This window comes from Rhea pennata, chromosome Z, assembly GCF_028389875.1.
Source record: "Rhea pennata isolate bPtePen1 chromosome Z, bPtePen1.pri, whole genome shotgun sequence".
NCBI classification, from domain to species: Eukaryota; Metazoa; Chordata; class Aves; order Rheiformes; family Rheidae; genus Rhea; species Rhea pennata.
The window spans coordinates 58,744,576-58,756,724 of NC_084702.1; the positions used below are offsets into that span (position 1 = coordinate 58,744,576).

At 39.8% G+C, this 12,149-nt stretch overlaps 1 protein-coding gene across 2 annotated transcripts in view; it reads right to left on the bottom strand.

Annotated features, from left to right (window-relative positions):
- The window catches only part of MAST4 (microtubule associated serine/threonine kinase family member 4), a 277,539-nt gene that overhangs the window by 93,861 nt on the left and 171,529 nt on the right, over window positions 1–12,149 (bottom strand). Inside the window, exon 1 of one of the 2 annotated variants that reach the window (XM_062600539.1) lies at window positions 11,100–11,350. The exons of the other annotated variant lie outside the window; for it this stretch is intronic. Coding sequence (XP_062456523.1) covers window positions 11,100–11,191 — 92 coding nt within the window. The 5' untranslated portion in view covers window positions 11,192–11,350. Of the gene's footprint in view, window positions 1–11,099; window positions 11,351–12,149 lie in introns of those variants that run through there. 2 annotated transcript variants of the gene reach the window in all.

The following is a 12,149-nucleotide window of genomic DNA, read 5'->3' on the forward strand; positions in this document are numbered from 1 at the left end:
CAAATTCTAATCCCTTGTTTGACACAAAATATGTTCATTATATATAAAAAAATCATATGAACTTTCCTATAAAATAGGGCAATTATATTGGCTGTCATAATTTTATACCTACTGTTACACACATTTTAACATACTTATTTTTATTTGAATACACTTATTTTCAGAGTAGCAAAGTGTAAGAAAGAATAATGCTTAAAGTAGGACACTGTATCACCTAAAACCTGACAGATATTCTAATATTCTACCTGCATTTGTTTACCCTATACAAAAACTATTTACAGCAATATCTCATTTTCATTAGGGTGCTGGACTTCCAGCAGTGAGTATGCCTACTACATCTAATGTTCTAGCTCCTGGATCTTGTTCTCTTGATTGTCCGTCCTGTACATATATTTCCTCATTCCCGTTCTAGGCTTTGGAGTGATTAATTCCCTACAAAAAACCTGGGTGTAGTTCTAGCTATCATTTCTTACAGCCTATATGAACAAGATCGCATCTTTTGCCTCCTACTGCACTACACAGTCCTCCAACAGTACCTGAGCAGGACCATGTTCCTTCTTCATACAACCCCTCCACAATCCATACAGTCTGACCCACGCAACAAGGGAAGATCACACAATTCCCCTTATCTGCATGCACGCACACACTCCCACAAAAAAAAAAAAAAAAAAAAAAAAAATCATCAGCAGCACCATCTGGGAACCCCATGGACCCAGCGGAAACATGGGCCAAATGCTCACAGTGTGGATAGAGGTCACTCCGTACTGTTGGCCCATGGGCCAGGGCCTACTTCTGTGGACAGGCACCAAGAAAGATACTGTTTTCTCAGTAAGATATAAGGAAATTTGGAAGTTTTTTCAGACCAACTGAGGCAGAAAATGCAGGCACTTCTTTGGATACAAGATGCTCTCTTCAGATTGTTTCTTTCTGTTCTATTAATATCCAACTGCTGTCTTTTAAACCGCATTTAGATGGTCACAAATCCAAAGGACTTATAGTAATATTTTTTACATTTATATAAAGACTGATCCAATGTTCTCTGAGGCTATTACTAAGGATAGTGGCAGAAGCATAGCACAAGCATTTAACTCACAGCAGCATAGCACAGACTGATAACAAATGTGGCTTTTCTCAAATCTGTAAATGATGAAATAAATGCATTACCTTGACTAGGATGGCAAAATTGCCCAATCTAACACTACATTATTCTGTGTTCTGTTTCCTGTACAATGTCAGAGAAGGTGATCTTACTAGTTCCTTCTTGCCTTATAATTTATGAATCAGAACAAGGAAACACATGATCATTAAAAGGTATTAATTTACAGATAATTTTGAATGCTTAGGTCTGACCTACACAAACAATTTGCATATTTCATAAAATAACCTAGTATATTCATATACCCTGGTATGTTTTGTATTTCCTTTAAAACATTTCTTTGACAGCACAAAAATAAGAAATTGGTTGTTCTATGACTTGAGGAGGACACAGAAAGGGATGGGGGAAAAAAACCCTCCATTTCCAGATTTGAGAGAAAAAAAAATGAGCGAGGGGGAGAAGCAGCTTCATTTTGTTTTCGAAATTTTCTCTCACCAAGAGAAATCAATCTTCAAAGACTTACAAAAGATGGCAATATTTTGACATTTGGCAAGACAGAATAGAATGCAAGACACAATCCAAAAGGAAGAAAAAAAACCTAGACAGAAGCCTATTCCCCAACAGAACTCATGTTCTCTCATCAGTCACAGGTCACAGATGGAGAGCAGATGCCTCCAGACAGAGCAGTTAAATCATAAAGGTATGGCAGAAGGACTAGGGAGGAAGGCAAATCACCAAGCCTCGAGGAAGAAAAACAAACCAACCAACCAAAAAACACATGCTTACTTACAAAGCATGTTATACATTTTATTTGTCCAGCATGTGGGGGAAGCAAGAAGATGGTGTTCTGGCAAGACTTGATCGTGCAGTGAACTCACATAACCATTCTTTTTTTGCGTGGGGTGTTCATATGCAAGGTGAACATATTGGACTTGTTTGACTGCCTTTGCTTCTACTACTACAGCACTTATGGAAATTCCTTTAACCTCTCCATGCATAACAAGCTAGACAGGCCTAGACTCACGGAAAAAGCATATCTGTAAAATGAATGCACACAATCAACATTTTATTAGTTAGCTCTGAGAAGGTTAACAATATTATCACAAAGGATATTAATTAACTATGACTTCTCAATGAACAGCACTGAAAGATGAATGAGTTATATGCATGCATCTCATTTCAATTTCCACAAAAAGGAATAAAAGCTTTGTCTTGATTTACATTATGAAAACTGTCCTGACAACAAATTCCAGTGAACATCAAGGCATCTGTTGGTAGAAATATAAAACTCTGAATTATTATCATCAACATCTAACTTCCATTTCATCAAGTATTACATTATTACATTTATTAAGTTAGTTAAAGCTATAAGTACATAAATATTATCTAATACACTAAAGAAATTTTGATTTGCCTTCACATTCAGTCACCATTAACTGAAATAAACAGGAAATGGACATATCGGAAGCCAGAATTTGGCTCAAAGATTGCTAGGCTCATTATCACTAAGCTATTTATTGTTAAATAAAATAGTATGACCTGCTATAGATAACTCTGTCAACAGAAAAACTATGGAGGTTCAATTTTCTATAGTTTTGCAACACTACATCCTCTACACTCCCCTGCAAAATTCTCAGCTCCCCTGTCCCCCTCATTCTCCAAACAGCTCCTTTCCCCGCTGGTGGTTTTAGCTAACCAGAGGTGTGTGTGACCTTTCCCACCACTTTTCAAGTGCCACCTCCAGGACGCGTGGCTCAAAAGACACCAGCTCTGGGCTGAGAGAAGATGCTGCCTCTGAGGTGCAGAGGCCTCCGCACACACACCAGTGGGTTCTTCCGCTCCACTAGAGAGCTCGTGTCGTCCTCATGGGGGAGGTTTGTGGCCTAAAGTACCTGCCTATAAAACATACTGTTCTTACAGCTACCTCTCTCTCGTTTCCTACTTGTGAAGGGCCTCTGCATTTTTGCGTAGGAGTATCTTTCCAGAAAGCTCAAGCAGCTCATCCAAGCAGTGGCAGTACCAATTTCCCAAAGAGAAATTAAAAGCTTCAAGAACAAGATTTTAAATTAGAAGCTTATTTGATACAGTCAGATTGATCAAAGGAAGTTCAGCTAGTTCAAACCACTGCATCCATCCTCCCCAAAACAACTTTAAGATTTAAAACTGATGCTTAAAAGTGCCAATATATTTAAATATATTTGACTTAAAAGTTCTCTTTTCTGCTTGTGCAGTAATTAGATAGATGTTCTAGCATGTAATAGCTTGCTCGTGATTTCTATCATTTGGATTTAACATGTGATTTTAAACCTAGTTTAAAGAGGAATCCTTAAAAGGTTACCTGCTAATGGATCATCTTTTTTTCCTCGTAAAAATGTTGAAGACGATGTCAAGTAAGGCACTGCTTATTGGTAGAGAAATGGCTATTTAACTATGACTAGGCGTCTGTCCTTTTTAAATAGACTAGCTTAAATATATTTCACTTTTAAGTGAAATATATTTAAATATATTTCAAAAACAGAGCAAGGGCTTCTCACAGAAGCACATTTCAGAGAGTTTTAATACAACAGATTTCTACTGTTAAAGCTTCTCTCCCAGGCATGCAGGAAAAAAACCACAGGGCCGAGCGCTGCAGCCTGTCCCACCTAGGCAGCTCCCTGGGCCCAGGCAGGATGCTGTACACAGCCTGGCCGGTGCCACGCTCCTGCCGAGGCCAGCGGCCGGCCGCCCGCAGCGGGAAGCCTGCTGGCACAGCCTGCTGGAGCACGCTACGGAAACCAGCCGAGGAAAACAACCCGAAGGCCATCCTCCTCCCTTCGCGTCTCGGGTACGGAAGTGCCGAGCGCTGCTTCAAGAGCAGTCACAGACGACAACTGCCAGCATCCAAACTTTGAGACTTCATTATTAGTCCTCTCAAGTTGAGCTCCTGGCAAAAATTAATACTCATACACCTACTTCAACAAAAAGAATTTAAATGATTTCTTCACCTACTTCTTAAAGAGAAGAAACAGATAGATTTTCATGTTTTTTTCAAAATGCAACTGCTATGCTAGTTTGAATTAGTCAAAAATGTGGGACCAAACATGACAGTGAAATTCACAGAAACAAAACTACTTCTGCCAGCACTAGAACAGAGTCTGGAATCCTATTCAATCAGAGGAAACAAGTCACATTTTCCAGAAGCAAGGTTAGAAACGTCTATACTTGGGGAGCTTTCAAAAGCCACAGAAGGAATTCAACACTATGAACAGCATAAACCCCTTCCTAGACGGATTAGCTTCTATCCTACTGATGTCTGCATGTGCCTTTGAATAAAAAGCACTAGTAAGAAGAACACATTTTTTCTGATTCTTGAATTGACTTCTGAAATTAACCTCACATTTAAGTTAAACAAGCATATTTTATAGTGACTGGCTATAAATTCTGTGCATATATATTGTGCATAATATTTATATATGTATATATATTTATACGTATATATATTGTATATAATATTTATATACACAAATGTCTGTGCACTCACATGTCTATTTCCAGTCTGTATACGGTGTGTGTCTTTGTATATACACACATGCACACATATGTATGTATATTTATATATACACACACATATATACACACACACACAAACATCAAAAATAAAAAACAATATACATATCCACAATGTCAATATCCACAGATACTGGTAACAGTGAATAGAATTCCCCTCTAACCCTGCAAAAAGAAAGTTCACATTCATGCAAGTCCCCTGAAAACAAAAATAAGAAGCAAGACTCTTATCAAGCAAATAAAAATAAGTGTTCAGACTGATGTATTCTCTTATTCACACACACACACACTCACTGCACTCATCCACTGCACACATACACACAATTAAAATTGCGGTTTAAAGCAAACTCACTGCCTTCTGCTTTATGAAAACAATGTTCTTAAAACTCTAATAAATTACTATAATCAAGCACCAAGAACAGTCAGGATAATTTATTTTAATAAAAATGTATGTATTTCAATATACAACAATTTGCGTTTAATAATTATTTGTTTCAACAAATTAAGCAGCATCAGGAGTGGTATTTCTTCATTAGTCAAATAAACAAACTCAAATCTACATAAGCTTTACTTAAAAAAATTTATATAAATGATAGGCAGATTAAATTGCTTATGTAAATTCTTACAGAAGCTAAAGTAATAATTTTATAATACAATGTGTCCTTGATTTCCCTGTGATCTGGGTCAAAGCTAATGACAATCTAATGTTTTAAACTAGTCTAGTTAGAAAAGACAGACACCCAGGTCATAGTTAAATAGCCATTTCTCTACCAATAAGCAGTGCCTTACTTGACATCATCTTCAACATTTTTACGAGGAAAAAAGATGATCCATTAGCAGGTAACCTTTTAAGGATTCCTCTTTAAACTAGGGTTTTTTTCCCTTTAAACTAGGTTTAAAAATCACATGTTAAATCACGAGCAAGCTATTACATGCTAGAACATCTACCTAATTACTGCACAAGCAGAAAAGAGAATGGGTGGGATAAGGGAACTTCAGCAGTTTTTAAATTTCTAATCACGAAACTGAGCATGCCAGTATTTCATGGGAATAACAGATTCTACTTACAATAATAATCTTTTGGGAACAATAGACCATGACGGTTTTCCTTATTCCTAAACAATTATTTAGGGAAGACTATTGCTAACTCAAAGAAAGGGAGAAAAAGCTGATGTATTTATTCTGGCACGACCCCAGTATTTTTGCACTTATCTGTCAATGGCAGGAATACTAGTAGTATGCATTTTGCAGTTTTGAAATCTCTCTATTGGGTAGATCAGTCTGGGAATTGTTCCGGTTTACAGTACTTATGAGATATGTTTATATTTACTGGGAACCATGCCAAGGGGAGTTTGAGTTTCCTACTATTGAAGTTGTAGTGGATCACTGTTTTAGTACGTTAAATAAAAGCACAGAACTGACCTACCACAAGATTAAAGGATGCACTGGAAATTGTTTTATTTCTCAGCTTTAATCAGGTGGAAGATCCTACTATGTAGGTTTAAATAATAAGGATATGTTACCGATATGATATGGAATGCAAACTGCTACAAAAACAAATTGAATCATTAGTACCAAAGCAGTTTCAGAAACGAACAGAAAAACGCCATGAATATTAAATGTGAGTGATCTCCTTATACATCTCTACTGGTGAAACCTTAGGTCACATTAAAGAATAAAGTAACCACCTGATAAGCCCTCACCTCAGAAGAAATTCAATGTACAATACTTGGATATTATTCCTAGGTACACTTTCACATACTAACACCACACACACACACTCTTGTGGGGATGTAAAATGCCAGAACTACTGCAGGCAGTGAATTTGGGAAGGTTCAGAGACAAAATCCTCTAAAAGGTTCCCAAGAAAAAATGCAAGAGGTGCCACCTCATATGGCACACTGTTGAAGGCAGCTGTAGAAAGGGTAACAATACCTACTATTTTTCTTTTGGAAATACGGTAAGACATAGACATATCTATCCTTGTGCCTTCACTTTGTTTCTTTCAATGAATCTACCTCATACTACAATTTTTTGCAGCATCTAACATGGATCAGGATGTCCCATGTCCATAGCCTATAGGTAAAGAAAGAATATAAAAAAGGGAAACTGCATGCAATCCGTTAAATGGTTTTACATCACTATTAACGCAGTGTGACACACTCAATAGGCTTCAAAAAAATGTTAAACCTAAACCAGTTCACAATAACTTCATATTCTGAATACACTGACTCAAAATATCAAGTAGTTTCATGCCTAGTAGTTAACCAAATCACATCCATGAAAGTTTTCTACTTTCTAAGTCGTATATACTGAAACGTGTAACAAATTCACTGGGAACCTAGCCTGGAATCCACTTACCCGGGTGTCACTTTCAGCTTTGATAAAGAATTACCAGAGCCAAGTCCATCAAACAGTATGTACAACCATAAGGTGAAGTATATAGCTTACTTTTACCAAAAGTTTTAAAGTTCTCTGACTGAAGGTGCAGCAGAAGCAGCAATCGAATGAGTGTGCAAACGCATGCTTAAAAATTGCATTTGAGAAGGACCAGTCAACATCTAACACAGTAAGAACTCAATGGCTCTAACAGAACATCAACAGGAGATGAAACCCAGATTCAAATGGATGTGGGTGGCAAGACTGAATCTCTCTGCTCACATCATGGGATGTCTCAACAACCAGAGCTAATGGAGAGAAGTTAGGACTACTGTCCTTTTGACTGATTTGAAGGAGGACAAGGACTGTCTCCTACTCTGCATCAGCAATATTAACCACAGCAATCGAACAAACAAACAAACAGCACTTCTTGCAGCATTTCCCAGCACCCTTTACAAGCTTCCTTTCATCGGGCTTGTATTTTTGCCTTCTCCAAGTGTTCTACAGTAAGATTCCTAGGTCAGATCCTAAGATCTTGACTTAATTGATTGAAAACAGGAGTCTGTTAGGATAAAGCCAAATAAAACAGATGTGACCAAGCAAATCCTTACCTATCTGTCTGAAGGAAAAAAACAACAGTGCCTCATTGGGGGGAACTCAACATTGAGCTTGTCAGTAGAACTAAAAATACATTAATTGCTTTAACAAAAAGATTGGTCAAGTAATCGACTAGAATAAAAACAGAGCATTCATTTTCACAGCAAGACTGTAAGATTATCTTACACAACTCTTACTGTGATTGACAGGGAACAGTTACCAAGGTACATCAACACTTTATCAGCCAGCACAGAAAGTAGTGGGATCATTGGTCTATCAGATTAGCTTTCAACGAAACATGCAATGACAGTGTGCTTCGTAAGCACAGATAGCCTGTGTATGTGTATTTCTTATTCCCTTCCATCTTCTCTCTGAACTTGTCCAACATCTACTACGACAAGAAATATTTGCATCTCTCCCTCTCTGCATGTAGGGGTTAAGGTGAATGGAGAGGGCAGAAGTAAGGAATAGAGGTAAAGCTCTTCTGATCACAATACTACAAAACATACATTAAGCAATGACACAAATACAGTAAAAAAGCAATTGCTTAGTAAATTTCAACTGACATTTACTGCTATGCAATAAAAATCAAATAAATGAAGCAGGAACACTGGCAGATTCAGCTGATACCAACACAATTATATTTCATTTCTGTGACTGCTTTTATGTTAACAAACATGTTCGGTCTACTTACGTCACCAACAAGATCATGACAGTAATACCATCTTGCTAAAGAAAATAATATCTATGACCAATACCAAGAGTTTAAGTTATTACTTAAAAATCACTAAGTCTACTCAAGCTGCCAGCTCATGAAAGTTCAAAAGGCCACGCTCAGTATTTTCCAGGGAACATGTTGTTCCAAGTCTAGTAAGACTACAACAAATTTTGACAACTCTGTTTTTGAAAAAAGAACAGTTTCCAGTCAAAGTTACATTTTTCCTTTGTTTTTAATGTTTCTGAAATGATTATCAATTGTCAGAACATATGAAGTGATCACTTAATGATTAACAAATATTTTAATCCCGTAACAGGAAAGTGTCTTCAATACCACTTCGATGACTGTACACAAACAACATGAAACTTCAACACAAATCAGCCAAGAGCCTACTTGGACTGAGAAGCAATTAGGCAAGCATTTATGCATACTTTTGAAAAACAATTTCTGACTCAAAGGAAGGACGAGTTTCCGTGTAACTACCATAAAGAGGTGGGAGAAAAACAAAATCATTGGCTTGTTAGTTTTGTAAAAGACATACAGATAAAGTAAGAGAAGAGAGAACAGAACTATATAGCTTAGAACGCAGCAGAGAACATTTAGTGATCCTTCCATATGAAAATGTGTGCACACACTCTTGCCTGTATTAATCTACGCATCTACCTAAATAAATATATGTATAGACGCACACAGAGTTGCGCATTCTCTCTCTCCTCCTCTACTCAAGACTAGATGCCATTTCAGGCAGAGACCTGAAATTAGTTCTAAGGGCCCACATACCTATAGCAACAGGAAAAGAACTTTAACAATAGGTGGTATTTTCTCTGTAAAAGGACACAGTGCAATCCATGTAGTTCATAGATGCAGTGATTTGAATAACAAACATCTCCAATTTATAACTGGAGAGAATTTTTCTACCTGCCAGTCCCGAAAGCCCACTCCATAACATGAAAGGCAGGCTGGAATATTTCTTGTTCAGGTACAACCGCCAGCAAGAGCTGTCACAATGAAATTCAACTAGGAAGTCTGCTGTTAGAAAAAAGGAGTAAAAAGATTTTAATGAAAGACTTCAGCCAGCAGAGAAGACTTAAACTAAGGAAGTTGTATGTTCATTTTACAACTCAACAGCTAGGCCGAACACTGCAACCCAAAGGAAAACAGATTAAGTTTTTTACTTCTTAGTACTTCAGCAAAGAGAAATAAATTCCTATGCCAAGTAAATCTGTACAAAAAACAGAATTCTCAGTGAATACAACAAATAATTCTTATTATTCCCAAAATCAGGAAGGAGTTCATGGAAAGCATGTGGCCTAATAGATCCGCAGGAATCCTGGTAGTACAGTTATTTGTAATGGAACTGGTAAAAAAAACAAAGCTAAGAGGTGCTAATGCATAACCAAAGAATTAAATTAATGCTCTTGCATTGTCAAGCCAACTGTGGATACAACCAGAAAGACCAACAAATGTCCCTTTATCAAGGCTTGTCATTAGTTGGACAGCAGTTCACAGACAGTGCCACTATTAAGAATCCCTCCCTTAAAAATATAACAGCAACAAATCAAAAAACCACAACCATTCTCAGGAATCAATGGACTCAAATCATTCAATTAAACACAACCAGCAGATTCAGATCACAGGAACTAAACTTCCTTCAAACCTACTAGTACCTTTTAAAGTGCCTGGAAAGCAATGCAAAACAAGCAGTGGTTACCACCAAATCCAGTGCTCTTTGAGAAAGAAAAGCAATCCTGTGTGCAGTATCTGGCTATCCTTCCAGCCTTCTCGTGTAACAGTGGGGTCTGTGACAGACTGACCCTTTAAAGGCAGTCCAGATGAGATACAGCCCAGAACAGGCAGATCCAATTGGTACCTTTTAATTAACTAAGGCCCATTTCTGCAGAGCTAGGAGAACCTGCACTTTCATTTCTTCTAACACTTTCACTGCTCTGGCATGCACCATCTACATCAACAGACAGCTCCAGTACAGCACCGAAGAAGCATTCTCCAAAGATAATACATAAACTAGTATTTGAGATAATACATAAACTAGTGTTTGAGATAATACATAAACTAGTGTTTGTGGTAGTTTCACAGACAGAAGTGTATCATATTTTAACAGTGCACTAGGTACATCTCAAAGGCAAATGGAGGAGAGGTGAAGAGCATTACGAACGTCTATAAACTTTTGTTACTTGTGACAGAGGCATACACCTAACTGCACAGATACCACGCCACAAAAACTAACCAAAATGTCAGAGCTTGCCTGTCTTTTGTCCATTAATGGCACAATCCTTAGCTTTTACTTAGCATTTGCTATTTCCAGACCTTTTTCCCCTTCTGTCAAGAATGGAAATGCTACAAAAATTTAAAGGCCATACCCGCATTACTAAATGTCAACTAGCTTGTCTAAGAAAAAGACAAGTTACACAGATCTGTCTCTTTAAGAACATGCAATGAAATGGGCAATCCTGAACTGTCCATATAAAGTATAACTGCTCCAGATAAAAGATCAAATATCTGAGAGCAAGAGATTTTGTTGTTGTTGTTTTAAAAAGAAAGACGATAAGATAACATATTGTAAGAGAAGGAAAAGCAATAGGCTGCATTTGGCTGTAGAGACACCCGAGGAGAAACAGTGCCCGGGCTCGCACGGCGCCGCGTCTCAGGGGGCGCCGCCGCGGCGCCGGGAGCCCCGCCGCAGCAGAGCAGGAAGGCCGGCGGCCGGAGCGGCGGCAGGCACCTGGGACGGGCAGCCCGCCTTACCTCTGCGTGCGGCGCAGGCGGCTCCCGCTTCTCAAGTGCGGCAAAGTGAAGTTGGAAAGCACCGTCCAGAAGTTCGGGTCGGACATATCCATTTCTCTGCGTTCCAGTCCCTAAAAATTCAAAGCCATAGCACGAAAAGGAGGAGGAAACAGCCCCCGCTACCTTATCGCTCCCTGGGGGAAGAGACAGAGCGAGAAAGAGCCGCCACGGGGTGAGAAGAGGAGAGAGGGTAAGAGCCGCTCGCCCCGACACCAACTTCGCCGCCCGGCTGCTCAGGCGGCGCCGGGCGCCGCGCCCGCCCGCCGCGGCCCGCCCCGGCCGGCCGAGACCATCGGCGGCGGCGCCGGGGGCGCCTCGCGGCGCGCAGCCGCGGCGCCCGGCGCGGCCCCGCCCGCAGCAGCGGCGGCACCGCGGGCCGCCGGCCGCCTCGCGTCCGCAGGCCGCCGCTCCGCTCTTGCCGGCCAAGAGCACGCGTTAACCGTGGCTCGTGTAGCCTAAATGTCCAGCATGCATACGTGCTGCGTACGTGACTGCTATGAGTTCCACCTCTCCTTGCAGAGCTGGCCGTGCAGGCACTTAGTTACTACTCCCACGGGGCACCCGCCGCGCCGAAGACCAGTCTCGGCACGCTGGGACACCAGCCTCCATTACCAGCTCTTGCCCTTTGAAAACGCTACCCTAACACAGTGGCTGGCATAAGAAGGGCACAGAAGGACTTTACAGACCTTCTCCACTCAAAATGGTGACCTAATCACCAGGTACTTTGAGTCATTCCCTCCTGACTTTCTTCCTTTGGCTTCCTTCTCTTTTCACCATTGCCTTACCCCAGCTACCTTCCAGCTTAGCTGTTTTGCTTTACTGATTTTTCTCCATCCTTCCACCTTCACTTTTCTTCTCATTTTAGCTCCATGTGTTCTGGCTCCCAAGTTCAGTCTTTCCACTCCCAATTCCAGCATCACCTTCAAGCTCACTCTTTTCTCCCTCTAGAGCACTATCTAGACAAGTATTTCCCCCCACACCTCTGCAGTATACAACTACATACAGCGTTTC